Source organism: Cryptotermes secundus, unplaced genomic scaffold, assembly GCF_002891405.2.
Source record: "Cryptotermes secundus unplaced genomic scaffold, Csec_1.0 scaffold964, whole genome shotgun sequence".
Classification (NCBI taxonomy): domain Eukaryota; kingdom Metazoa; phylum Arthropoda; class Insecta; order Blattodea; family Kalotermitidae; genus Cryptotermes; species Cryptotermes secundus.
Genome location: NW_019725428.1, coordinates 2,205,084 through 2,231,532, shown reverse-complemented (window position 1 = coordinate 2,231,532; position 26,449 = coordinate 2,205,084). Strand labels below are relative to the sequence as shown.

Below are 26,449 nucleotides of genomic sequence, written 5' to 3'. Positions count from 1 at the left end.
AAAGCGGGAATAGTGGAACAGGAAGATGCGGCAGTTGCTAGGGAATGGCGCGGTAAACGCGTTTCTTCGACGACAGTGCCACAGTAATAGAGGACGCGGTGTGTTCTATGTGATAATTGGCAGTTGCAGGACCCCTCCCTCAAAATCCGTGAGACAGAAAATATGGTCATCAATACCGGGGAACTCAAAAGAAAGATCTTCTGTGCTGGCGAGGCAAGGCAGAAATTTATGCGACCGATGACGAATTAAGTCAGGTGACCCGTCCAAAATTCGATTTATACACCTCTTGAATACAAGTCAGGAAATCTACCGTTTTAACCAATTTTCTGCGTAATTTCGGTCCCTTTGCTGGGGTTAAGAATGCAAGGAATTTTACTTCCTCTTCTCTCTATACGTCTAAATTGTACGGGGTTTAGACGCAGGGGTTAGTATACCTTTACTATACCGATGACGATGTGCTCGAGGCCAGGACGGTCGGAGTAGTAATGCAGAAGCAGGGCTCCATCTTCCGGTCGCTCCGTGCAACGGAACGAAGGGGCACGCATCCCTGGATACAGAGTGCCCAGATGGTCGTGCAGTGCATCAAGGTTCTGGCGCCATGCAAATAAGGGGACATTCAGTCACATACTGGGTAGAGTGCGCGTGTGTTTCTCTGAAACTTCTTTTTGGATTTTACTGGAATGTGATATTGGCTGTTTGCACTGTAGGTTGTAAACAGATATAACATAAAGCAATTCTGTGCATTAAACAAAGCAAGAAAGAGAATGAATAACAAAGAAGCAAAGAAAAATAAAATTTGAAACAAACATTTCTAGATTACTAGGTTATTGGACTCTTGACAGTTAGTGTCGAGTTCAGAATACGTGGAGATATACTTCCTCAACACTGCACATTTTCACATGATGCATAATAATAATAATAATAATAATAATAATAATAATAACTTAATGTCTAACTACCTACATATAGACGAGTCCGTCTTGAGAAGCCAATAGTCGACCAGCTAAACAAGAAATTCCCAAGATTTTATGGAACCTGAAGATTCACATCCATGTTCATAACAGTTCATCAATCGTCTCTATCCTGAGCCAGATGAATCCAGTGCACTCTCTCCTAATCTACTTCCTTAAGAACTTTTTTAATATTATCCTCCTTTATATGCATATACCTCTAAATATTTTCGTCGGCAAATAGCGGGAGTATAGAACTATAAATCTTGGCCGGCAAATATTTACATCTTAGCTAATGAGCGCGCGAAAATTTTGCAAGTTCACCGCGGAAGGATACATTACTTTGTAAGATTATCTGCAGAAGTTGTTGTGCATATTTTCGCTTACCTGTAGGAAGTCCCGTGGGGTCGCCCCGAGTACCTGAAGGATTTTATCGTAGCCTGAATCTTGGCAGAATTCAAAGAAGGTTTTCCCGAATAGTTCCAAGATTGCGTTGGCTGGAATTTCTGAAAACACAAGACAAGAATGAATGTAATGGGTGCATGAAGCTAATTAATATGTATAGTATTTTGGGCGTTGTACATTGTCTTCCGTTATTCCAAACACGAAGACTCGGAAACTGGATCTCTTTCTGTTACCATATTTTAAAGCGGTTTGTATTCCGCGGTTTCAACATAGTAAGAATTCGTCTTCACTTTAGCACCAGTTGGAGTAATCCATCCCATCACACAATATTCATCTGATATGGAGTTTTTATTATCTACCCAAATGAGACTACACCGATGATTCAAAGTAGGTGATTCTTCGCTGTTTCTCTCGGAGTTTCCGAATAAAATTCTGTAAATATTACTTATTTCACGACAAGTAATAATACATCACATATCCTAAGGTTGTCCCTGTGCTTAATTAATTAAGTTCTATGCCATGAAGACGTACGCGGAAGTGGAAGTGTAGCTCCACCAATTTTGACCTCTGCGTTATATGGAGATAAGTAGGTGAACTTCACAGGCCTCGGCTGCTTTATCAGCGGAAGAGTCCCAGGTTGGCGTTACATCGAAGGCTGAGGGGGGCCCCAGAGAGGGTTTATCCTTCTTCACTTAATTTCCATAAAAATATTAGGCGAAGATTAAAATGTATTAATACATTTATTATGTAATATTGTTTAGTCTTTTCTTATTTTAATTATCACATGTAGAAATATCTTTTTCAACATTCTGTTTTCAAACATCACGGTACGTTATTTCTGCAGAGTGAGATGTCTCTTTTCGAAACATAAAACAACAAGTGAAATTAGAGTATTAAATACAAGGAACTTGAATAAGTACTACTTAAATAAGTAAGTATTATCACGTGTAGGTGATACGCGTGACCAAAATAACGGGTTCTCGGATGATTGGATTTATTAGTACTTTGGTTACAAGTTCTCTTAATCAAACTTAAATACAGTGCTATCGCTGATTTACATATTTCACAGTTCAACGTTTCACACGCACGAGGATTCCCAGTCATCTCCTGGCAACGGATCTGAACACAGAAACTAGCACTTCAAATCACTATGAAGTCTTCAATCGCTCTAGAATCTCGGAACTAAAAATTCTTCTGCATTCACTCCTCCAGCTTACGGCTGACTCGTAACTGCCCTTGAACTAACTCTGTTACTGCATTCACTTCTCTTATAAGCACTCTGCACAGACCCCACAGAAAACACTGTCTCTATTGTTGCCGACGTCACCGCTTATGCGGAATTATGTTTACCGAGCATTTGCTTAGAAACATATTACATAACCCCGTTGTTCAACGCAGCCCGGCGCGGAAGACATAGAAAACAGAACTTCATTACTGTTACTTGTTGGACCGTGTTTACAGAGCTGTTGCCTGGCAACGCCTTGATCGATTTTTTTACATATTTATTAAGTCAATGAATATGAATATTTAGTGGTAACTTACGTAGAACATTTACTGCTGCGTTGATGAGGTTGTATGTTATTTCGTCTTCATAAATTTGACGAACCAGAAACTGGCCTTCCATGGACACTTCGGCATCCTTCCTGGAAGATGTAAATATACAAACCAGAACTAAGACACTTTCTAACTCCGTGTTTCCTATTTTGTTAGAAGTTTGTAATCGGGCGACTTGTCAGTATATCCTTCTACATTTACGGGAAACCAAAGGCTCATTACCACTTCCTCATGATCCCATCTCTGGACCATATCCTGAGGAAGATGACTTTATGCTACACTCTGATCACATCTGTCTGTGTAAGTTCTATTAAATTTTTATCCTCTCTCTATGCCTAAATCTCTAATTTGATTTTTACCTTCTCAAATAAAGTGAAATTAAAACTGTATATATATACAAGGGGGGGGGGTCCAAGAAATGTACTCACTCTTTGACAGTTAATATCTTTGGAGCAAAATGACATGTAGTTACAATTCTTGCGCGGTAGTGTAGTGTAAATGTTTTCTCAACAGATGGCGAAGGTCACATGAGTCACGTGACGACGCTGATTAGCCGCTGATGGTGGTCACTTCGAACACATACAATGACTCTCTATCTCTCCGCGCAAGAATTGCAACTATATGTCCTTTTGTTCCAAAGATATTGACTGTCAAAGAGCGAATAAATTTTTTTGGACCCCTCTGTATATACATATCCCATCTCCCTCTCTCTTGCTACATTTTCTACCCAGCTAAACCTCTTCCATTTCTTCATGATTACATTTGGTGAAGTTCACAAATTATGAAGCTTCTCATTACGTAATTTTCTCAGTTTCTGTGTTATAGTCTGAAGTCTTAAGTCGATCTAATCTCCTCAGCATCATTTCATAATGCAAAGAAATAAATTTCTAAGTATTAAATTAAAGAATGTATACAAAAATAATTTGGAAGAAAAAACTAAACGCAGAAATATAGTAAGGAAATAGATGTTATTACGGCATGTTGAAACTGGTGAAATCTCAATTACTAAGGAGGGACACTAAATGTTATCTGTATGAAAATGTTATAATTCCAACATTGCTCTATGAATCTGAGGGCTGAACTCTGAGCAGGGCTCATGAAGCACTTCTTCGAGGTTTTGAGAGAAATATTTTAAGAGCAGTACAAATTTATGGTGTCTGGCGAAGACATTACAATCAGGAATGATATAATTTATTTAATGATGTTGATATAATCAAAAGAATTAAAATAAATAGATTGAGATGGGCAGGACGTGTTATGAGGGGAGAAGATGAAGAAATTCTAAAAATATTAATGTTTCTAAAGCGGAAAGGAAAATGAAGGAAGGTAGACCAATAATGAGATGGGTGGATGGTGGGGAGAAGGATTTGAGGAACTTGGGTGTAGTTAACTGGAGAGCAAAGACACAAGAGAGGGTGGCTGGAGAAAGTTTTTAGAGCAGGCCAAGACCCACGAAGAGATGTAGTGCCAGTAATAATAATAATAATAATAACAACAACAACAACAACAACAACAATAATAATAATAATAATAATAATAATAATATAATGCACTTAAATAAAGAGAGGTACAGTTAATGAAATACAGAGCCAAACAAGTAGCTTTAGCTTACGTGTGTACACAGTTCGTTGTGTTCAAGATGTTTCTCAACTTACTTAATTGTCTCCCATGTTTCTTCTCCAAACGTCTTCACGACAAGCAGCTCCAGAGCGTAGTTTACAAACCCATACTGTAACATGTGTAACAAATCAAGCATATAAGGTCACGTATTAAATAACTCAGCCCATCTTGCAAAGTCCTGCAAGAGATGTGATAGTCGCTTGGCTGGGCAAGAACCGGCTCCTCTATAGAGCTGGTTGCATTCTGTCCACATCCTCAAACCCAGATTCATTTTAGATCCATTTTATTATTATCTTTCTTTAAAGACTTTCTCCTAGGTCTCATATATTTAGGCTGAAACTGCATTTATACATCTCCCCCTCTCTGTGTGCTACAAGCAGAACCAATCTACTTCCTCACATGATCGGCCTAATAACGTTTGATGAAGCGTAGGAATTGTGGAATTCTGGTTATGCAAATTTTCCCATGTTCTTGTTACAGCCTCAAACTGAAATTCTCATCAGTTGAATTATTATGTTTCGATTTAAAGTGAATTATTCGTAACGGTCAGCTACGGCCGTGCCATAGCTCAGGCGGTTAGTTGTCAGCTTCCCACCGCGGCGGCCCGAGTTCGAGCTCATGTGAGGTCATATGGGATTTCCACTGGGGCTGGTTTTCTCCGAGTACTTCGGTTTCCCTTGCCAATCTTCATTCCACCAATTGCTCCACAATCACCCTCACCTATCATCCGGGGCTGGTACAGTAGGCCAGTTAGTGACCGCCGTAGCGAGTGGACTCAGTCTCACCCCACCTCAAGGAACAAAACTAACGGTTAAATTCAGAACTGACTTTTTGATTTCAAGTTTTGCAACAATTTTTAGAAGACGTAATTCAGTAATTTTCTTTTCACTTGAAACCCCCCACCCCACCCCAAAGATGAGCCAGTTATTTTCTAATTATGTCTGAACAATGAATGGTTGGTAGTTTATAACTAATAACATTCAGTTAGTTATGTTTCAAGATTATCAATAATTGGTTGTAATATCGAATACAAGGATTTATATTTCAGTTTCCGTACTCGAAATGTATATTCTTCCTTTATGGTGAAAGACCAAGTTTCACCCACCCACAGAAAATAACAGTTTAAATTGCTGTTATATATATTATATCAGTTTTTACATTTTTAAGGCATGTGGTAGAAAGTAAAATTATTCTGAACTGAACAGCAGAAACAAATCTCCAAATAACATACCGTATTTACGCATGTATAGGCCGCGTGCGTGTATAGGCCGCAGCACAATTTTCAGACAGAAATTATAGAAAAAATAATTTTCTTGGAATATTATTTCAGGAGTAGAACATCCTGTATTACTAATTATGAATATTTTTTTTTAATGATGTGTGATTTCGAATATTTCGAATATAAGCCGCACCCCAGTTTTCCTCTTGAATTTTTGGCAAAAAATGTGCGGCCTATACATGCGTAAATACGGTATGTTTTTCTTTCGAAAACGTAATTAGAAAATAACGGTCATTCTCAGATAATTGTAAATTTGCCGAGTTTCCTACGGACGTATAAACTACTGCTGCTTTCCTGTTATGAATTTTATTTTGCCTCGTGGTGAAGAAATGTAAACATAAAATCAGCATTATCTGTTTTTACTCTTATTTCGAGACTAATGACATGTCCTTTAAAAATTATAAAAGGAAACTTAACAGTTCCCATTTATATCTACGATTTTCAGCTATAAATCAGCCATTGATCTGCTATTTCTCTCTCATGGATCTTTAGAGACACCGAGTGTTCATGTTTTCACTGAGTATGCAAGCCATGTGATGTTTACAGCTAAGATCGAGACTTCAGTACCCACCGAAACATAGGCACCTCTCACTGCAGCGTATCGTTGGCATCTTCTGATCCTTCTAGTAACTACTACAATAATTATAAATTATGGCCCATTTTAAGTGCCTACATAGATTAACTTCCTAAATTACATCTGATATATTTGCTGTGTTTCCTTTGCGGCATTTATATTTGCCTAATGAATATATTTTTATTTCCATGAACCAGAAACTGGTGTTTCCGTTTCATATCCAATGACTGGAGATAGTCTTGAAATGTTTAAATTTGTTGTAGTATTTAATTTCAATATTCTCATATTCAATTTGTTTGCATGTAATATGTGGATATATTGACACGTACTTAATTCTGAAAGAGTGTACAACAGGCTCCGGACACTCGACTTCCCAGCGTCCCCCACATCTCTCGAGTAAACTTACAGTTAAGAGCCGAAGATGCCCCCGAGAGGCTGCTTCCGAAATATGCCGAGATATTGAAGAGTTTGTATAGAGAAAGCAGTGTCAAGACTAAATTCTGTCAAGCATAAAATCCAAAACATATTTAATTTAATAACTTATATAAACCTGTTACAAATACCACTAATCTTACCTCCATGATTTTAAAAATGTTAAATTATAATTTAACTTTATCATAAGTCGGTAAATTCTTCCATACATTCTTATTCCATTTCGATATTATGGCAACCAAATTAAGCTGAATGTTAGTGGCAAATTAACGGCTCATGCGGTAGACAAAATATTCGTACGAAATTGTAGTATGATACCCTGAAGGAAAGAGATAATTTGGGTGACCTAGGTGTATGTGGGAAGATAATATTAAAATTTATCCTAAAGAAACAGAATACAGACTGATTTCATTTTGATTAGTATAGGTTCTAGTGGGGTATTATTTTGAATGCGGTAAAGTAAATTTGTGCTCCATAAAATACGGGTATTTTCTTGACTAACTGAGCTGCTATTAACTTCTTAATAATTCCTCTTCATAGAATTTTAAAGAAAATGAAATAGCTGTGAGAAATATTAATTGTACTCACCATGTTTTGAAATGAGTCGAACTTTTCAGAGCTGTGTTGCAACCAACTCGGCACCTGTGCTTATGGATCCTACACGCTTTGAATATTACTTTGTAATTTTGAAATGAGGGAAGAGATGTGATGCTGGTTGCAGGCGGCACAGAGTCACGGGGAAACTGAGTGGAGACACGAAGCTTTCCTCTGTTGCAAGCAGATATCGATCGGCGCCTGGCTACCTCGCCATCAGCAACACATCAGTTCTCCGAGAGATGGCAGGTGTGAGATCTTTAATACATTGTTGATATATTCGATAGATATTATCATATTAGTAGACACTTCTTAAACACAGTATTGTAAAATACTAGTATGTAATAAACAGGGCCCGGATTTTGATGACCAGAAAATATTTAAAACATGACCCATAAAATGACCTAAAATATGACCCAAAAATGTAATATGCAGGGCCCGGATTTTGATGACCTGAAAATATTTAAAGAGATGACCTATACAATGACCGAATAAATCCAGAAAAATGATCTAAAGGAGAAAAGAAAGAACACTTCGCTTCCATGTTATTCACATCTCAGAAAACATATGAAGAAAAATTCCCTAAAATGGCCAAAAATGACAAGGAATACCCTTAAAACTCCAAGAATTTACCAAAAAATTACCCCCAAAATGAAAAAATGACCTTAAACCTAAAAATGTCAAAAAATGACAAAAATTACCTATAAAATTTACATTTCTGTAACCAGCAGCTCATATCCGAGATATATATTTAAGAACATCGCATAGGATACAAAGAAAAAAAGATGACATGTCATCAAAAATCGGGGCCCTGGTAATGATAAACATGCTAACTTGTATGCTCAGATATTTTGACTAGAAGCTCGAATAATTACGAGTATTTCTCTAGAGGAGCTCAGAAAGAATTTATGCTATTGTGTAGTCTGCTATTTGGCAGAGCTGTTAGTACCAAGGCTACGTGGCTTCGGATAATTGATAAAATATTAATTGTAAAGGATTGGAAAGGAAGCGGTCGTGGCCAGATCAATGTATTTTCCTGTCATTTTCCTATCAGAATCAGAAAGACCAAGCAAATCAAACAGTGTCCCGATCGAGATTCGAACCAACACTTCACAAATGCAAATGTAGAGCGTTTCCGATACACAAGCTTTTTCCATAATATAATGTAAAGTTTAGAGCCTCTGCTATGCAACGACAGAGAGGTGGACGGATATAGTTGAGCCGATTCTGGGCAACGACTCCGTAAACACGTTCCCGTTGCTGGACAGGAAATTGTTAATAATGCAACAGTTGGATTGCAGCAATGGAGGAGCTGTGTTTTCTGCATGGCCCATGCAGAGATGTAATAAACAAAGGACAAGGTCAATTGATAGTTCAGTTCTGTATTGGAGATTGTGAAGAGAGGACATGAGCGCGTGAATCTGAAGATTCTCCACTGTTGGAGTCGTTGCCAGGAAACGTTTAGTAACAGACTGACAGCACTAGACTGTGTGCTCTAGCGATTTGTAAAGTGTGGGGACAAGCAATGGTGCTGTAATTACTTGTAATTCCGAGTCGTGTGGTAAAGTGGCAAATAAATCCATTCACCAATTCAAACTCCGTCTGTAGTCACCCCTACACGTGACAGTAATAAATTTTATTTCAATTATAAATATAGGTTACTTCTATGCATGTAGGCCAACACATTCAGGCGCAAGGAATCTTTGTCTGGCCTAACTAATATTCAGATAAGATATCTTGGAATTCTTTGAGCATGTTTAGAAAACGGCAATTGACTGTTTTGTCAAGTGATTTCGGAATATCAAGGCATATTGTTTAATATACAATTTAGGAAAATGGGATTTATGTAGAGTTCCATATTTTTGGGGATATAACGCCGTATAGACAGACAATTTGGAGGAGAATGTGGCCAAGAAAATCTTTCTTGGCTTATTATTGGACCCTGAAGATTGAGGAAAACGTGCTTCTCCGAAACGTCTGCTGACTTTCAGCAGCCTACATGGCGTTATATCCCAGAAGACAGAACCCTTCGTAATTTTGGATATGCTCGTGTAGCTTAACAATTTTTGTTTAAATGTTTCGAAAACCGTAGAACTTGTGGGAAAAATGTATTGTAAATAAAATACATGTAACAGTTTTCTCTATAATTTTTATCCAAAACATTTTCCTTTGCGATAAATGTTTAAAGATTTATATTTGAGATCAGCGCAGAAAAGCAGGGGTACTCGGTAACGTAGTTGGTTGAGACACAATGCTAGAAGACGGAAGGTCGCGGTTTCGATTCCCAATGTCATCGGATTTTTCAATTCGCGTAAACCTTCCAACCGTAATGTGGTCCTGGGTTCGACTCAGCCTCTAACAGAAATGAGTATCAGGAAGATTTCTGGGGGGTAAAAGGCGGCGGGCCGGTCACGGTAGCCGAGCGGTCTAAGGCATGCACTGTCTTCGCTCTCTCGGAAGCCGTGATCGTGGGTTCGAATCTCACTCGGGGCATTGATGTTTGTGTACAGGTAGAGGCCTTGCGACGAGCTGATCACCCGCCCAAGGAGTCCTACCGTATGTGTAAGATCTAGAAAAACCGAAGTGAACGGAGAAGTTCATGGCGGTAGGCCTAGGCCCACTGGGGCTGTAGTGCCAAGGGGAAAAAAGGCGGCGGGCGCTTAAGGCTGACAACCTCACCGCCATCTGTGAGCCGATTGAGTAGAAGTTGTGGGACCCTCAACCTCTAACACCCTTATGGGTCTCCACGACCTTTTACAAGGACACCTTTACCCTTTTATGCCCAGAAATGAATGTCTTCTAGCTTTATTGATAATTTGGGCGCGTCGAAAAAGTTAATGAAACTCTCTGGTATCAAATTGTATGACTATCTCTTCAGTTGTTCTCGAATTATTTTATGCTCACAGACAAGCAGATGCACACATTTCCTTAAATAGGTGGTACACAAGGATACTAACCTACAAGTAATATTCATGAGACAATTAAGCTATAAACTAAACATTTTTTTAACTTGCAAAGTTACTGAAAACTGTTGACCTACATTTATTTCGCTTGTAAGCGAAGTTATGTTTACACAATAAACATCTCATTAGAACAAGTGTACGTTATCGATTCATATCATCTGTAGTTTCATGGGAGAGTAATGACTGAAAAGTAAACATTTGTTCAAAACACACTGTTCATATTCCTGTTACGTTTACGATGCAACAACCAGCAAGAAGCCGGTGGAAATTAGAGTCTTAAAATGGAGACAGTACCTTCGTCCGAAACGTCGGTGATCTTTTGCTGGACTGCATGTCATTACATCCTAGAATATAATATTTTATTTGTTACATTCATTATATATAATCTGCAGAATTTGCAGTAAAGATACGTGTTCAATAAGTACTGGCTCGTGAATGAGTTATGCCCAGTTGAGTAACTTATATACCCTTTTTTTTTGTTTTGTTTACTTAGGTATCATTTTATTTCTTGTATTGGGGTTTTACTCAGGCCTGTCTGGTAGAGTTAGGACGGTGTTCTGTTTCAGTCTACGTGTAATTTCGCTATTGTCTAGTAGGTTCACTGTTGGTGCGTTAGTGTGGTTTTCTGATTTTCTTAAGTGTTTGGTATTCCACTCTTTATTTCACTGAACACTGTGTTCATTTGTGGATCTTCATGGGTCCTGTGGTTGTTTATGTACCAAGGTGCGTTCAGAATGGGTCGGAGAGTCTTGGATTGAAGAATATAATAATAAAAATTATTAACTTCTTAGAATTATGTGACAGGAAATGTGGAAGAGAATATTCAGTATTAATTACATTCAATGTAATGGAATGTGGGACACGAAATAAAAACACTATGACATGTAGACCCATTGACAACAGCTGTGTATACAGGCGACAGTACAACAGCCGCTGCTAGATAACGGCAACGAGAGAGCACGCAATAATGGAAGAGACGTTTTCTGTGCGAGCTAACCTTTGTATACTTTGTATAAAAGTTACTTATTACAGTGCAGTGACAAAGACGCACAGAGTCCATAGTGACTTGGACGCCGTGACAGCGCGGATATACTCGTGCTGAAACTACGGTGAAACAAACGTAGCTCCTACATAGAAAGACTGACCCCTTTTTCGTCGAAGAGGAGGCCCCATTTTGAAACGCGTACATGTCTAAGAGAGAATAAAAAACTTTGTCATGAATCTTGAGGAAACTGAAGTAAGGAATGACTGTGCTGGCGAAGCCCAGCAGCAGTTTAACCGACTGATCAACCGAGTTGATCAGTTGAAAGTTACCATTGTGAGAAGTGAGAAGTTGATAGCTGAGGACGGGACAGTTCGGGAACACAAAGGAAGGGAACGTTCGTCGTTGGAAGCCGCTACCAAGAAGCGGCTTGTGAAAACTGAGAACCCTTTATACGTATTGTAGTTACAGTGATCTTTGGAATGTGTAACGCAGAGAGACAGTTGTAGATATTTGTAGGTACGAGTGTAACTGTCCAATAAATCCGATTAATAATCCAAACTCCGTCTATAGTCCCCCATCTTGTGATAATATGAATGAAAAAGATAACATAACTTTTTATAAAATAATAGCACTTGACTGCTTACAGAGGAAGGAAGTTAGTCTTGAGAGATTTTCATGGCGTTTAAAATTAAGATTCCGGTTCGGTGAGGTTATAACCATCCACGAAACTATACGACGTCATAATCGAAAAAAGTAATCTCAACATAAATTCTGGCAGTATTCTGACAGCGAAATTAAACTACTAAGGAGTGTTAATGGGCGTACACGTTAAGAAAAAGAAATTAAAACCTATGATGTACTGTAGGAGCTATAGCTTATTGTAAGTTATGTGTTGGGCAACCAGGAGTTGGGAGTTCTGTTCCCGACAGATGGGAGTGATATTTTCCTTGTTCAGCCTCCAGACCTGAACTTGGACTCACCCAGCCTCCGGTCCAGTGGGATATGGGGCACCTCAGTCTAATGCTGAGGTTAAGAACGGCCCCAAACTCTTCATGGTGTGATGCTTAATTAAGCTGAGGACAACTTGCAGATGAAGCTGTGTGTTTGAGGTCTTCACAGCGATGGTTATAAAGAGTTGAATTGTGCGATATGACGCCATGTATTGTGGTGGAAGTCAGCTGATATTTCGGAGGAACATATTGCCTCCATCTTCAGGTCTAAAGAGCAAAGAAGGCAAGAAACCAGCCTGAATCAAATTTGAAGATGTAGGGCTCATGTTACCCTGAAAAATCGGCTGAATTTTACCAGACAACAGGACGTTATTTCCTATGAGACAGAATTGTCTAATATCTATTTATTAGCTGGAGGAATGGATGATTTCAGAGGAAAGATATAACCCAAAAGAAATGGACTATGGCTAAGCCACATAAATTTCTCTCCCGTATGCTGGGTACAGGTATTTAAGGACGCAATTCTAAACATGGCTATGAATGCAGACAGAATTGTTTTGAGCTAAGTCGTGACGGCGGAAGAGGTATTTGAAATAATGTTCTGTTCAAGGCCAAAGAGTTTTGAATGCGTTTATTCCGGCGTTTCATTACAGACATGTCTGGCGAAGAAGAAACTTACCATTTTCTATACTACCGCTGGCAACTGTCTATGGTTAACATGCAGATTCACCTTGAGACTGGGCAGCGCCATAGCTCGGGCAGTTATTCGCCGGCTTCTCCCAGTGGCGTCCTAGGTTCGAGCTTGGGTCTGGCCATGTGGGATTTATGGCAGACAGAGTGGCGCTGGGGAACTTTTTCTGCAAGTACTTCGGTCTCTCATGCCAGTTTTTATTCCACCAATTGCTCCACAATCACCCTCACCTATCATCTGGAGCTGGTACAATAGGCCGGTAGTGACCGCAGTACCAAGTGGACTCAGTCTCACGCCATTAAGAATAATATTAAAAACAAATACCTTGAGGCCCATACCGCTGTAATATACGAAACATTTGAATTTATTTACTATCTCTGATCATAAGCTGTACGACATGGAGAGCTATAGAGGCTTTGTGGAATAACTTGGTGCAAGATGAAGGTAAGTGTTCCGGCTATCTTTATATCAAAGGAAAAGTCCTCGATGTGCAGTGAAGACTAATTGAGCCCCAAATCATGGAATTATTATCATTATATAAACTGCCTTGAGCCTGGATAGCTCAGTCTGTATAGCGACTGGCTGCGGGCTGGAAGACTGAGGGGTTCGCATAGTTCCCATAAGGTCTAGAATTTCCTGCTCTCCATGTCGTCCAGACCGGTTCTGGGGCTCACTTAGCCTCCTATCCAATGGGTACCAGGGGCTTTTTCCCTGGGGGTAAAGCGGCCGTGGCGTGAAGCTGACGACTTACTTCCAAATAATGCCGAGGTCAAGAATACATCAACTCTCCGTAGTGACCAATTAGTTAAGCACAGGAATAATTAACTTTATATAAATTGCCTTATTTTGTATTTTGTTTGCAAGTTTCCTCTTGTTTCTTTCTACATACTTGTGCTAACTTTGTAATTGGCCTCTGGGCTGTTAAGTTTCACGTAAATAAAAACTGAATTGAACTGAATTATAGAAGTTTCATCTCTTGTTCGAAATATTTTGTTTTTGCACTGAGCTCGCTGGCGCAGTAGTAAGATGCGGAATGCTTTCGGCTCGACTCTTGTCCCGGGAACCGACTAAGCCGTCGGAGTGTTTTCATGACAGTCCTTCTGGGATAGAAAATCTAAAGTTGTCCCTTTGCTTAACTAATTAAGCACTATGTTATGAAGACTTATGGGGGAGTGCCTTTATAGATCCACGTATCTTTGACCTCGTCACTAGATTGAGGTGAGTTGAGGTTCAAGTCTGGATCGCTTTACCGCCAGAGAAAGAACCCTCGGTCCTCACTGGATAAAAGGCTGGGTGGGCCCCAGAACCGGTCTGGATGACTTGGAGAGGAGAAAACTCTTGCCGTTACCGGGACTCGAGCTCCGATCCCTCAGGCGTCCAGCTAGTAGGCAGTCGCCATATGAACTGAGCTACCCCGACTCAGTACCTGGATTAGGACACGACGCCTTGCTTTCTAATCCTTTCTGATTCATTATTCATCAGTTATGACACCATTCATTTCTGTGTAAACTTGATACTACAAAATCCCTTCCCCAATAAGCACCAGCTCTCTCTCTCTCTCTTACACACACACACACACACACACACAGACAGACCTGTTTCAGCCATTCGAGCTGCTGTCATCAAACACATTTGGGATATTTAAATTAAGAGAAAGTCAAACGTATTTTTTGGAATTAATCCGATTTATTCTCGAGGAAGAATGTCAGTTTGAACATCAGCTTGCAAAATGACGACAAAGAGGAACATCCGTGCCTATTAAAATCTCGTGCTATCAATCTACTTTTTTATTTATTCCATTTCATTTGCGGAGTCCAATCCAAAACTATATTTAGCGCAGTCATGTGACTTACATAAATCGTTTGGCAGGTTCCCTTCGTTCATCTCTGAAAGCCGTAATTCTCTCTGTAAGTCTGATACAATTAATCTAGTTTATATTTCATATATTCACCGAGCTTTTAATTAGGAGAGAAAGCAGCTTACAAAAATGACAGTTCCCAGAAACTAGAAAATAATTTTAATATTCATTCATCAGTAATCTGTCAGACGGCAGGTCCACAGTCTCTTCCAAAACAGTTCCTCCACTTAATGCGATCTCAAGCTTTCTCCTTCAAATAAAAATATCCTCTTCTGTCCCCAAAGTCATACAGCATCTTCTTACGTCTTCTTCCTCGTCTTCTGGTCATTTCTATACGCCCCTCTGGTTTGTTTTGTCTACCAGCGGAAGCGTAGATACTGGCAGGGCCTCCCTTGCTGGACAGGTCAAAGGGTAGACATCAGACGGAGGGAGACACCAAAAACCAAAAACTGATGCCAGAAGCAGCGTCATCAGCAGCGACTTGAAGCACAGAGCAAATGATGCTCGAGATGGTTCTAGTTCGTATAGCAACAGGCGTGACCAGAGTGGTTTGAACGGCTGTTGTACTGCGATGTGGAAAGCAAATTTTAATATACCTAATTTTATATTCTCACAGTGGTACTTATAATATTATGTAGTTATAATGGCATATAGCGATATGTAGTCCGCTGAAACTCAATCGACGTTTCGGAGGAATATGTCGCCTTCATTTTCAGCGTCTGCTTCCTTCCTGTTTCGTGTTTGTTTCTTGTTTGGCTCATTCTTCGACTGTGAAGATGGAGGCAACGTGTTCCTCCGAAACTTTTGTTGACATTCAACCTATCAGACGGTGTTCTGTCCTAGACGACAAGATTACTTGTGTTTAACATAGACTGTAAAACGGTAGTAAAAATAACAAAGAGAGAGATTAGTGAAGAAGAAAGTTTATACTAGTGAAAGTTGGTAACAAGTTCGGGACAAAATTTATGCGTGGTGGGGCACACACGAAGCTTTAAGAGCCTTATATAACAAAGTCAAGAATCTTCAAGAATGTTGACGAATAAAGGAGTATTTCTCATATAAGCAGTAGACTTGCATAAGAGAAAGTTTAGGGGCTGGTGAATAATTATATGTCGAAACTGAGAGGAATATACACGTCTTCAGCCTCCCTGAATATGGAAAAATTGTTTTTGGAACTTCGTCTCTATCCATATATCCGCATATGCTACTCGTTAGTACCTGAACTCAGGAATTTAATTCAACTTTGATATTTGAATGCTTATCCGTCATAGATCGATACAAGAAAAATATTTAGATTCTCAAAACGAAATGACCATTTTATCGAGAATGGCCCTATCGATTCTGTTCAAATATCACTAATTTAAGGAGATGTGCCCTTAAGCATAACTCCATACTAGGCATATTCAAGAAAAATAATTGTAAGTTAAAAAGGCAAAACTATCCTTGTAACAGACCATGGAGGTCCATAAAGTTGTGAGACGTCAAGACTCACACATTTTCTAGACAATCGGCTCACACATGGCGGTGAGTTTGTCAGCCTTACGCTCCGGCAGCTTTTTACCTCCAGGAAGTTTCCTGGTACTCAATTCTGTTAGAGGCTGAGTCGATCCCAGGGCCATAGTACGACTGGAAGGAACAGGAAATTTTAAAATATCCAATGACCTCATTGTGAATCTAACCTCGACCTTAAGGCTTGTAGCATAATTCCTCAACAAACTACGCTGCCGCGTGCCCGTAAGAAAATAATTGTACGTCCCCTATAAGAGAAGGTATGAACACTGATTTTTACAGTTTCGTAGGGACTTGTTTGTTAGCACCAACTCAGAAAATCTAGNTACAATTTGAGGTTTACACGGCAGTGACTATAAAGGAAGCAGTCTTCTGGGATGTGGCGCCATGTAGATATTGTGTTAACTGACGTTTCGGAAGAACGTATCGCCTCCACCTTCAGGGTAGAAGGAAAAATAAGAAAATCCGCAAGCGAAGAGACCGTGAGCAGTCTGGTTATTTTTCCTTCTACCCTGAGGTTGGAGGCGATACGTTCCTCCGAAACGTCGGTTAACACCGCATCTACACGGCGCCACATCCCAGAAGACTGCTTTCTTCAACTCCTTCACTGTCAATCGTATAACAAAAATTTAAAGGAATAAGTGTTTATAAATTTTGGTGTTTTCACGATGTACGTTGTTAGGATTGTGGTCTTGTGGGGGTTTACAGAGTCTAAACTTGTGACTGGATCCTGGTGTTCGGGAGCAACACCCTTCTTCCGTCTTTATGATAAGTGTGTAGTTGCAGAAACAGGCTTCATTGCATAGCTAAGTTACATGGAGGGTAATTCAGTTTGTCTCAATATTCTGTCTCCTTCCTGTGACGTAAGCTAATATCCTCTTCTTATAGACGTGTTTATCGTCCATATTTTGCCCATCTGTTCTTATTCTCTTCGACCGGGTTTCTCTCCATCCCCCCTCCATCCTGGTCTCATGATCAGCCTCCTTGCAATTTGTCTATGCAACAAAACCGTCACTCTTGAACCGTGTAGAGGAAGGCAGACGCTTTTCCGGTATGTCTGTATCCGCCCATAAAACTACACGGTGCCACAACCCAGGAGACAACAATCTTAATAAATATTTAGTTTGATGAGAAGAGTGAATAAAAAGTTTCAAATGAGCCATGAATATTTTGGTGGGAGTGTTAATTTTCTAAACATTGTGTCACAACAAATTTTTACCGTAAAAAATCTTCTCACTTGCCAAGCAGAACGCGGGAGAAATATCTAGTGCTACGGGGAACAAAATTGCGGAAGGTATCATTTGAAGGAGAACGAGATTGCCTGTGCTTAATTAGTTCAGTAGCACACCATGAAGACGTAATGGGGAGTAAAAGTTAAAGCAAAAAGTAAAGCTATCCCCATACCAGGCCGTGAAGGCCCATAGGTTTGTGAGGTGTTGAGGGTCCCACACTATCTAGACAATCGGCTCAAAGATGGCGGTAAGGTTGTCAGCCCTACGCGCCGGCCGTGCTTTACTCCCCGGGAAAATTATTTAATTAGTTCCTGGTACTCATTTCTGTTAGAGGCTGAGTGAACCCCAGGGCCTTATAACTCCACCTTATTAACCTCGGCACCAGATAGAGATGAGTGGTCACATTCACGGCCCCGGCCGCTTTATCCTTTGAATAGGAGGCTGGGTTGACCTCAGAGCCAGTCTGGATGCTGTGACTGATGGGAATCGAACCCCAGTTAACCAGCCCGTAGCCAGTCACTATACTGACTGAACTATATCATCTCATAAAGGAAAAGTTTAATTATATATATCACTCGTCTCCGGCTACGAACTCTCAACTGTAATAAAGTAATTAGCTTTAAATATCAGCTACTTGCCTGTGACGCCTTTAGTCTTGTAAGAAGACGAAGACGAAGAGAGATGATTCAGTGAGACAGCAGTACACTGAGGACACTAGTGTGAGTAACAGTGAACTCTGAAGTATGGAAACAGAAATTGGGTTACAGTTGTTTGTAGTACGACCTGTAAGCCGTCAATAAATTGAGACACCAAACCAAACCCCGTCTATAGTCACACATACAAGTGAAAATATTAAAAATTATGATATAGTAGTTGTGTTTGAAGGAATAAATCAGATTAAAATGCATCAAAGTGTAATATTTAACATTTATGAACAGAATTAATCAACTTAAATCTGATAATTTTCTAAGATAATTAAGAATTCTTTTCCTCGCTCACAGAGAACACTGCCTGTCTATTACAGAGACGAAAGTGGTTAATGATTTTAGGGAAATAATTCCTGTTATTTTCTTAGAATCATGTGAACTCAGCGCTCTCTGTCGAAAAGATGAACTTCTGAACGTTGAAGTCGTAGTAACCTCTGTGCTTTAAAGCGGAAAATGAGAGTAAAGAATTTTCCGGCTGGATGAGTAACCATTAACCGTTTACTGTGAAATTAATTACAATAAGAAAATAAGCTTTCCTTAATGAGAAACTCATGCTTGTACCCTTCATGTAATACAGTGAGTGTGCTAATTACATCCAGGAAATTACTATGTACGATCGGGAAATGAGAAAATTTAGTTCTGCGTCAAACCGTGATTGGAGATTATCAAAGTGAGAGGACATATTAATGATGAAATACCTTACGATATGTAGGATTCTAGGTTGTAACACCGGTGGTTTTGATTGTCGTGAACATTAAAGTATATGTTAGGGACGTAAGTATGAAGGTCGAGATATGATATCACGTGAACTTGGAGTCGGGTTAGAAAGTTCATCGACGTTTTGAAGGAAAGTATGACCCTTCTTTAATATCGAAGGAAAAGTTCACCATTCGACAGTGAAGATAGAAGGCGCTGGTTGGCGACTGCATCTACTGGCTTCTTGCTTGGCTTACCCTTCGATTCTGAAGAAGGATTCGACTTGCTCCTCCAAAATGTCGAGTTGTTTCCAAATTAATTTATGTTACAATCCTGAAGGAATACTCTTCTTATTTATGGCTCTAATAATATTACATTTAGAAAAGTAATATACCTTCGGGTTCCCTAAAGGATGAATTTCATGACGACCCGAGTCACGTCTGATACTCAGGAACAGTTGCAGCACAAGTAGTTACTGCATAGATGGGCTCATAAGCCTACGGTCTACATAAAGTTAAATATATCCATGCAACAGGCCGTGAAGGTCCATTTGGTTGTGAGACGTCGAGGCTCCCACATTTTCTCTAGACCAACGGCTCACAGATGGCGGTGAGGTTGTCAGCCTTACGAGCCGGCCGCCCTTTTACCCCCCGGGAAGATTCCTGGTACTAATTTTTGTTAGAGGCTGAGTCGACCCTAAGGTCATATTGAAAGTCCAATGACCTCATTGGGAATCGAATCCGTGACCTTCCGGCTTGTAGTATGGTTCCTCAACCAACTACCCTACTGCGTACCCCCATGGTATATTCGTATGTTTTTTAATAAGAAATATCAAGCATGAACGTACAGAGGTGATTCTAAAATATTTTCAGGGTTTCCGTGGATTATAAAGGGAAATTCCGACAATAATTTACTGACTCGGGTTTTCCTTTGACGTCGAGGATTGCTGATAGCAATAAAATAGGTCTCATAGCAACAGGAACTGTAGACACTTATCCGCTTGCGGTCCGTAAACCTACTCGTCACTATGTTCAGATTAGGGCAAATATCTTCGTTGCGGGGTCACCGTAACTTTGCCATAGAAAATATGTTATTGTAAGACTCTTAACGACAGGCTACTAGCTGGATATTCGGGGTTCTAGTCCAGATAAGGATGCGATTTTTCACTTCTCTAGAGCGCAGACCGGTTCTAGGGCTCATGCAGCCTCCTATCCAATAGGTACCAATATCTGTTTTCCTGGGATAAAGTGGCAGAAGCGTGAATCTGCCCATTCACCTCCCATCTAGTGCAGAGATCAGGAATGGTGGAGCTATACCTCTACTACTCTCTACGCCATCATAGCTTGTTGCTTAATTATTAAGCGCACGGACAACACTGCCTTTACGGAAACGAAAGTACATACATACTGAAAAGTACATTATCTTCTACCGATCACAGTGAGCGCGCGGCCTAAGGCATGACATTTCTTCGTCCGCTTGAACGCTGGAGTCGTGGGTTCGAATCCCGCTCGAGGCATGAATATCTGTGCGTGTTTGTGCTGTCCTGTGTATAGTTAGCTGCTTTGTGATGCACTAATTCCCAGTACAAGGAGTCCTAGCAAATGAATATAAGATTAAGAAACTGAAATGGCGACCAAGAATCAACAAAGGGTTGTGGAGCCATTGATGAATGAATAAACAGTGTATTCTACGGTATAAAGCTGCTTACTCCAGTAGAAGGAGTATGAGCCTTCGAAATATCTGTTCAGTTCTACTGGACTACACGGCGCCATATCCCGGAAGATAATGTTCTTCGTACTTATGGCTGTGAGAACCTCGAAACTAACACATATGCCCCCGCGAAGAATGGGGAAATCGTTTTACCATGAGATGATTTATACCGTTCCACGTCCGAACAAAGAGGGAAATTTATTTCAATAATCGTTTCATTACTGCCTCCGCGTTACTCCAGCTCCAGACTTGCAGCGTCCCAGATGTTGTTTCATCAATTTTCTTCCCTGATGCAAAGAGTGGAAGCGCAGAACTGATATCAAGGTCAGAAATGATGTACTTCATCATGTAGTGCACGGAATTACAAACTGCACTCTTCGATATTGACCTTACTTAAGAATGGGAACAATAAAATGCATATAAGTGCAAGTCTCGATTGTTGAATTTCCAAAATGTTTACATAATGGTTTCTGGCATATACAGAAATGCTCATGTATGAACACGTACCTTTTTTTTTCCTTGGCACTATAGCCCCAGTGGGCCTAGGCCTATCTCCATGAACTTCTCCGTTCACTTCAGCTTTTCGAGATCTTACACATTCGGTAGGACTCGTTGGGCGGGTGATCAGCTCGTCGCAAGGCCTCTACCTGTACACAAACACAGAAAAACGCACACACACAAACTAAACATCCATGCCCTGCGTGGGATTCGAATCCACGATCCCGGTTTCCAAGAAAGCGAAGACAGTCCATGCCTTAGACCGCTCGGCTACCGTGACCGGCCGGACACGTATCTACTAGGATTTATTCTGGATAAATATGGCTGAATACTGAAAATACATAATTATTGTAGTGAAAGTTTCTCATATTGAATTTTGAACTGTGTTTTCTGTGCGTGGTCCGTGCCTAGAGGATATGTCAGAATACGGGAATTGGGATTGATTTCGCTTGAATTCCGAAGTTCCAAAGGAACAGCAGTGTGGCCAGAAGAGGAACTAGAAGGCTTAGTGTGTGACGTTACATGTGCTATATTTACAATAATCCTGAGAGTGTAGGAACTAATTGTGGTTACGACTAATGAAGATCTGACGAACCCGCATCTTAGCCACTGAAACACGTGACAATATTCTACCACACATGGGGCAATTAGAACCGCATACAGTGTCCATTAAAAACAAATTAAATTCAGCATACCATCTCTGGTTCACTGTCCACTGCAGGATATATAAGGGATCTGTCAATAGGCCCCACAGTCATTAATCCTGAAGGTATCAACTGAGTATTTGCTGAAATGTTGGAAAACTAACGTTCTACATTTCGTATTCCCCAAAGCCGAAGTCTTGCTATGTAACACTTATCTATAACCTATGTGTGAATGTATTTACTTACATTTCATTCAAGAGATTGACCACTGTTTCGAATGAATCACTGCCCTCACTAGGTTCAAGTGTGCACAATTTCACACATGCTCTAAGTTCCACACAATATCAAGCACAACCACAATGTCTGCTGTCTGCGTTTGATGTACAAGTATAGTGTTGTTTGTGTGGTGTTGCCAGTACTTGCATCATCTCCTAAGTAACCTTGGTATTACTTACGATGAATGTAAATTTAATTCTAAACACAAATTAATATTCATGTATCTGTTATGATCTAGCCATATCTGATTTCTCAATTAGTTACTAATGCTGTCCGCATCGGTCGCTACTTCCTTTCTTAAACTGTCATGGTTTATATGTTCGCTGTTCATGTGTAATGTGCCGGTAGATTGTTCATCCTAAGGGAATTTGTTGTTTTCCTCAGGCTCTGAAATCATTCTGGGAAGGAAGCTTAGAAAAGATCCTGACTACTTTTTCTGCATCTAATTCGATGTTTAGAAGCATTCTAGTTTTTCATAATATGGATTTTGTGACATTGTGAAGTTATCAAAAGATCAGTATGTGAACCAATTCTTGCATGTTAACCGGTGTCTTTTATCCGGGTGGTTCCAGGTTCGACTCTAAGCCCAGTGACTGGTTATCTTGACCTACGTAAATTTCCTCAGTCCCTCCAAAGAAACGCTATGAATTGTCACACGTATTAGTGACTAAAGACACGGGTTTTGATTGGCGAATCGATTTATTGGATATTCACTAGTAGTAACTAAAAATAATTGTAATACTTTCAAGATTACTGTAATTATAAGATATGAATAAATTCTTCTATATCTGGTGTAACTAGTCGTTGTTAGTCAATATATCTAAACAGTAGTTGCTCCTCTGCATAGTTTTCTTATCTGTTTCCCGGCAACTGATTTTTAACACAGGGACTATAACAGTCACACTCCCAATGTCACTGCACTACAGCACACATAAAGTCTTCACTTCGAACTTCCTGTGGCTATGTCCTGCCAGCAACTGTCTCGCAACTGCCCTGAACTAACTTATCCTATAAGCACTATACACAGACCCCATGGAAAACACAGTCTATACTATCGAAGACGTTACCGCGTTGCATAGCATGGTCCGATAGGCGGAAATGCGTTTACCGAGCCGTTGCCAAGAAACGGGGTTAAAAACCCCGTTGTTCCATTGTTGCTTGGCGCAGACAACATAGAAAACACAGTTTTTCCTCCATTTTTGTATATTGGAAAGTGTTTACCGAGCCGTTGCCTGGCGATGCTTTGATCAAATCTGTTATAGTATTATTTGGAATAGTTTCAAGGAGGTATTATTCCATCATGCAAAGTATCTGAGGTGGAGTAGACGTGTGTAAACAAACAAACAAACACTCATAATCTTTTTTATAGATATAAGAGCTTTAATAACTGATTTAGGAAATTTTGCGCAATATGTTTTGAACTATATTTTATAAAGTAAACTTATAGATTTCAATGTTTATAGGATTCACTATATATTACATAAAGAGTTAAATATATTAGAAAGACTGCTATTACATCTAGTGACAAATGGACCATGGAGAACTGATTTACTCTTTTCTTACTCTGCTCTAACATTTTAGATTTTTATTTATGTCACGCTTAAATATACTGACATATGATAAGTTCTCTTCCGTTTCTTAATTTCTTGCCTTTTATTACTTCACATTTATGTCCTACTAGATGTTATTTTTCATTTCATTGGAAAACACTGAGTCACCCTCTGAAAGTTTTATAGTAGGTTCAAACGGGACTTCCTCGTTTATAAATCCGTTTCAGAGATATCTCTCTGCACAAAAGGAACCATTAAACTCTCTTACTGGCAGCCACTTTCACTCAATCTATGGCAGTATTTCATCTTAAAATTTGTCCTATTGCTGTCTAATTATCTCCATGTTGCAGGGGCCTTCATGAGGATACAATAGGAGCTTATCTGGTCAAGAATTTCCCCTCCTGTAGTTTGGTAGTATGTTTATTTAACGTCATCCTCAGTGTCGAAATTATATAACGTTAATGATGGGGTGATTAATAATATGTAGCTTTTTGTGGGATGAAAATTGGCGGGGGAAACCGAGATACTCGAGGTAGAACTACAGGCACATTAATACCTCTTTATCCTACACAGATACAACTTGACATGACCTGGGATTGATCCCGGCCTGTCGCTTCCCGTCTTCTAGGGAAGCCTATACAAGCATTACCGTGTTCACAAGAACTCCCCAGTGTGCCTTATTCTGAGTGAAAAGAACTCAGTTCAGATACTTACATTCTGTTTACTTAATGTATATTTTAATTCTGTCATCCCATCTATGACCAGTTCTTCTAAATCTCCTCTTTCCTTCACACCTTCCACTAAAGTGTATTCATGTTTTACTCCAAGTTTTCTACATTCCTATCCCATCTTATATCGCTTAATTTGAAGAATTATTTTTTATGGTTCTACAGCCCTTTGTTGGGCCTTGGCCGTTTTTTCAGTTTCTTAATCCTGTAAACAATTCGTAGGTTATCATAATCCCCTTCGTTCTATAGATGTGCGTATATATTGTGACGGGGGCACGAGGTAACGTAGTTGGTTGAGGGGCTATGCTACAAGCCGGAAGGTCGCCGGTTCAAGTCCCGATGAGATCATTGAATATTTTTCAGTTTACCTAATCCTTCCAGCCGCACTAGGCCCTGCGGTTTACTCAGCCTCTAACAGAAATGAGTACCAGGAATTAATTAAATAATTTTCCTGGGGAGTAAAGCGCGGCCGGCGCTTAAAGCTGACAACCTTACCGCCATCTGTGAGCTCATTGTCTAGTTAATGTGGCACCCTCAACATCTCACAACCCCATCGGCCTTCACGGCCTGGTACAGGGATAGCTTTACTTTACTTTTATTGAAGGATTATACTTTTTTAAAAAATCCATACACACGCTCCTCTTTCATTCTTTCTTTTTTTACACACACACACGCACTCTTTCAAGCACACTCTCATACGCACACACCCATATGTTTGTTACAAATTAAAACGAATATTTTGAACCGATGATTTAACTGAAATATTTGTTTCTTTCCTTAAATGTTCCCCTCGCTCTTTCTTTCATTCTATCTCTACTTCTTTCTCAACAGCCCTTCTTCCGTTAATTCATTCCTTTTCTCTCTTTTCCTTTACAGTTTCCTTTATTCTTTCTTCCTTTGTGTCCACGTATATGCCGACTGTTTGGTTATCCAGATCCACAGTACGCAGTCTTCTTTAAGAGTTGACATCAATGAATAACCTGAATGGGAAATCCGATATTAAGGCACTCGAGGTTCCAGAGCCATTCTCCAAACATGCAGGATCTGGCAGAAAGATGGCGGGACCTCCAACCCTTGCAACTCAGGAACTCAAGACTCTGTATGTGACACGAATCGCTGTTTCGTTTTAAAGGCGGCGTGTCACCACTCATGAAAGCCACGGCTCCTTCTGATCTGCGGCAGACGTCGAAACGTTTGACCACATCAGTAGGAAGTTGGGCAGTAGGCTGTTTATATGGCTTCGTTTCTCCGCTTAGCCGTCAGCGAGAATGCCAGGCAAACCCTACATTCCAGAAAGACTGCCCCATCCGCCCTCTGTGGTCCACCTTCTCAACGACAGACGCATGCAACAAATTCCTGCAGAATGTGATAAAGTAAACCCATAAACTTTCTAGCCTATATTGCGTGACACGACACAACCATCTCGTGTAATCCTAATTAAAACCACAATTTTTGTGGTTGAAGATTACCATCCACGAAAACCACACGTCATACTGAAAGTCAGCAACTTTATATATATATATATTTTTCCTTCGGCGCTACAGCCCTCATTTGGGCCTAGGCCTACCTCCATGAAATTCTCCGTTTCACTTCGGTTTACTAGATCTTAAACATTCGGTAGGACTCCTTGGACGGGTGATCAGCTCGTCGCAAGGCCTCTGCCTGTACACAAATACAGAAAAACGCACATACACAAACAAACATTAAACATCCATGCCCTGAGTGGGATTCGACCCCATGATCTCGGCTTCCGAGCGAGCGAAGACAGTACATGCCTTAGACCGCTCGGCTACCGTGACCGGTCAGCAACTTTATATACAATATCGAAACAAGATTATGGCAGTGCCATAAATCGGTCGGTTAGTCGCAGGCTTCGCACCTGGGCGGCCCGAGTACGAGCCCAGTTCAGGACAGCTGGATTTGTGGTGGACAAAGTGGCACTGGAGCAGGTTTCCTCCGAGTACTCTGGTTTGCCCTATCAATTCTCATTCCAGTGACTGCTCCACATTCATCATCATCTGTCATCCGGGGCTTGTACAGTAGA

The 26,449-nt window shown here is 40.1% G+C and overlaps 1 protein-coding gene across 5 annotated transcripts in view; it reads right to left on the bottom strand.

Annotated features, from left to right (window-relative positions):
* The window catches only part of LOC111863427 (guanylate cyclase soluble subunit beta-1), a 44,845-nt gene extending 22,632 nt beyond the window's left edge, over positions 1-22,213 (bottom strand). The window contains exons 1-7 of one of the 5 annotated variants that reach the window (XM_033751066.1): positions 22,098-22,213; positions 10,666-10,715; positions 7,403-7,666; positions 4,565-4,638; positions 2,898-2,998; positions 1,338-1,456; positions 435-590 (exon numbers count right to left, since the gene is read on the bottom strand). In XM_033751066.1, coding sequence (XP_033606957.1) covers positions 435-590; positions 1,338-1,456; positions 2,898-2,998; positions 4,565-4,638; positions 7,403-7,405 — 453 coding nt within the window. In that variant the 5' untranslated portion in view covers positions 7,406-7,666; positions 10,666-10,715; positions 22,098-22,213. Of the gene's footprint in view, positions 1-434; positions 591-1,337; positions 1,457-2,897; positions 2,999-4,564; positions 4,639-7,402; positions 7,667-10,665; positions 10,716-21,216; positions 21,235-22,097 lie in introns of those variants that run through there. The other 4 variants (XM_023849753.2, XM_033751067.1, XM_023849754.2 and 1 more) reach the window with 4 other exon arrangements.
* Between the last annotated feature and the right edge of the window lie 4,236 nt (positions 22,214-26,449).